Here is a 1,996-nt window from a genome sequence, read left to right as displayed (position 1 = left end):
CGAGACGAAGACGGTGCTGCTCCTCGGAGAGACCGGGGTCGGGAAGACAACGTTCCTCAACACGTTCCTCAACATGGTGTTCGGTGTTGGGTTGGAGGACGAGCTCCGCCTCCAATTCAAGGACCAGATGGACCAAGCGAAGGACTCGACGCAGAGCCAGACCGAGTACACGACGGCCTTCACCATTTACCGCCAGGAGGGGATGCCTCAGCCCTTCAACTACATGGTGATCGACACGCCGGGCCTGGGAGACACCGAGGGGGACCAGAAGGACAAGGTCAACGAGAAATGCCTCAGGTTCTACCTGACCAACGAGGCCTGGATTAAGCACCTCAACTGCGTGGGACTGGTGTGGAAGGCTTCCAACCAGAAGCTGGATGGCCGAAACCGAGAAATTCTGTCCAGTATCAACAAACTCCTTGGGTTTGACATCAGATCTATGACAGACATACTCCTTACATTTTCCACCTTTGATGAGTCTTCTGCAACGCAGGTCATTCATGAATCTGGCATTAAATATACAGAAGTATTCCACTTCGACAATGTACCCATTTACCAGTGCCCGAAGCAGAAAGAGAAAAAGAAATTGCATGCATTCATTTGGGAATCCATGGTGGATAATTTTGACAAGTTCTTCAATAAACTGAACCAGAGGCAGCCTCAAGAGCTGAAGATCACAGCACGACTTCTCCTCGCGCAAGCCAAACTGGAGGATACACAGATGCGCTTGAATGCTATCGACCAGAGTTCCTCGCTCATGTCAGACCAGCTCCAGAGTCGTCAAGCAAAGATGAACGATCTCGAAGTAATGGCAACCAAGGTGGACTGGGATAAGATCCAGGAATTAGATACAAGCAGCGAAGAGATTGTGTTAGACGACGGACGGCATTGCCACTATTGTAAACAGTGCCGGAAGATGTGTATCCCATCGTGCACAGACGACCATGGAACTGCAATGTGTAGCTCTGATATGCAGTGTTCACCAATGGAGACAGACGAAGAGCAGCCGGATTATGGTGACATGGTACTTGATACAGCAGATACGATAAGGACGCAATCGCAAGCACTAGCTGTTACTGGGCAAGGCCTGATTTCGTCGATAGCAGCAGTGATGTCCGAGATCGCATCGGCAGTGGTGCAAATTGGCAGGTTGATCTTGGGCGCTATCAAGTCCGTAAGGTCTGAGGGCAAGACGCAAACCTTGCATTCGAACGAGGGAAGTCAGCGATGCCCCGTGTGCCAGCATATGGTGTTAAAGCACGAAATCAGAAACAAGATCTTGGCCAAGGACGCCAACTTCGAGCAGAAGATGGAGCTGTTGAAGAAAAAGAAGTTCATGGAGGTGACTGGTGAGAAGAACTTCCTGCAGTCGGAGATCGATGCGGTTCAGGAACAGCTTAGCGAATTTGAACGAAGGAGAGAAGATGAACTGAGAGTCCTGCAGGAGAAGCAGAAGGAGGTTGAGAAGCTGCAGACTGGGCAGTAGAGGAAGCACTCTCTCCAAACAGCAGCATATGTGGCTACTATATAATCTAGAGAGATTTATACTACTGATATTTTTTTAAGATAAATTACCTGTCTTTTATTATTATGCTTTATGTAGGACAGAATCCAGTAAAACGTGGATATTATACACTGTTAGATACACAGTTCAGTCTCAGAGGAGATTTATACTAAATAAATACAAAATAATTACCTTTTTCTTTGATCTTATACCTTATTGTTTAGAAGAGGATATTTTAATTAATTTAGTCAGTAATCCGTACAATTATTAAGACTAAATGTGGATATTTTAACTGGATTTAGAGTTGGTATTGTCGCTAAATGATAGATATCTGTGGCAAGCTTTTTCTCGTTTGAATTCTGCTAATTGTCATAATAATAATTAGTGTTAATGAAACTTTTGTGCTATGCATGGTAATGAATCGATACCTAAAGATTTGCTTTTTATATCCTTGACATCAAGAAACCAATATATATATATATATATATATAT

The 1,996-nt window shown here is 44.7% G+C and overlaps 1 protein-coding gene across 1 annotated transcript in view; it reads left to right on the top strand.

Moving 5' to 3' along the window:
- The window catches only part of LOC125026394, a 13,779-nt gene extending 12,084 nt beyond the window's left edge, over positions 1-1,695 (top strand). Inside the window, exon 2 of the mRNA XM_047614815.1 lies at positions 1-1,695. This exon is cut by the window's left edge and continues 165 nt beyond it. Within this exon, the coding sequence (XP_047470771.1) occupies positions 1-1,486 (1,486 nt within the window). The 3' untranslated portion in view covers positions 1,487-1,695.
- The last annotated feature ends 301 nt before the right edge of the window (positions 1,696-1,996 follow it).

This window comes from Penaeus chinensis, chromosome 6, assembly GCF_019202785.1.
Source record: "Penaeus chinensis breed Huanghai No. 1 chromosome 6, ASM1920278v2, whole genome shotgun sequence".
NCBI lineage: Eukaryota > Metazoa > Arthropoda > Malacostraca > Decapoda > Penaeidae > Penaeus > Penaeus chinensis.
This window is presented reverse-complemented; position numbering and strand designations above follow the sequence as displayed.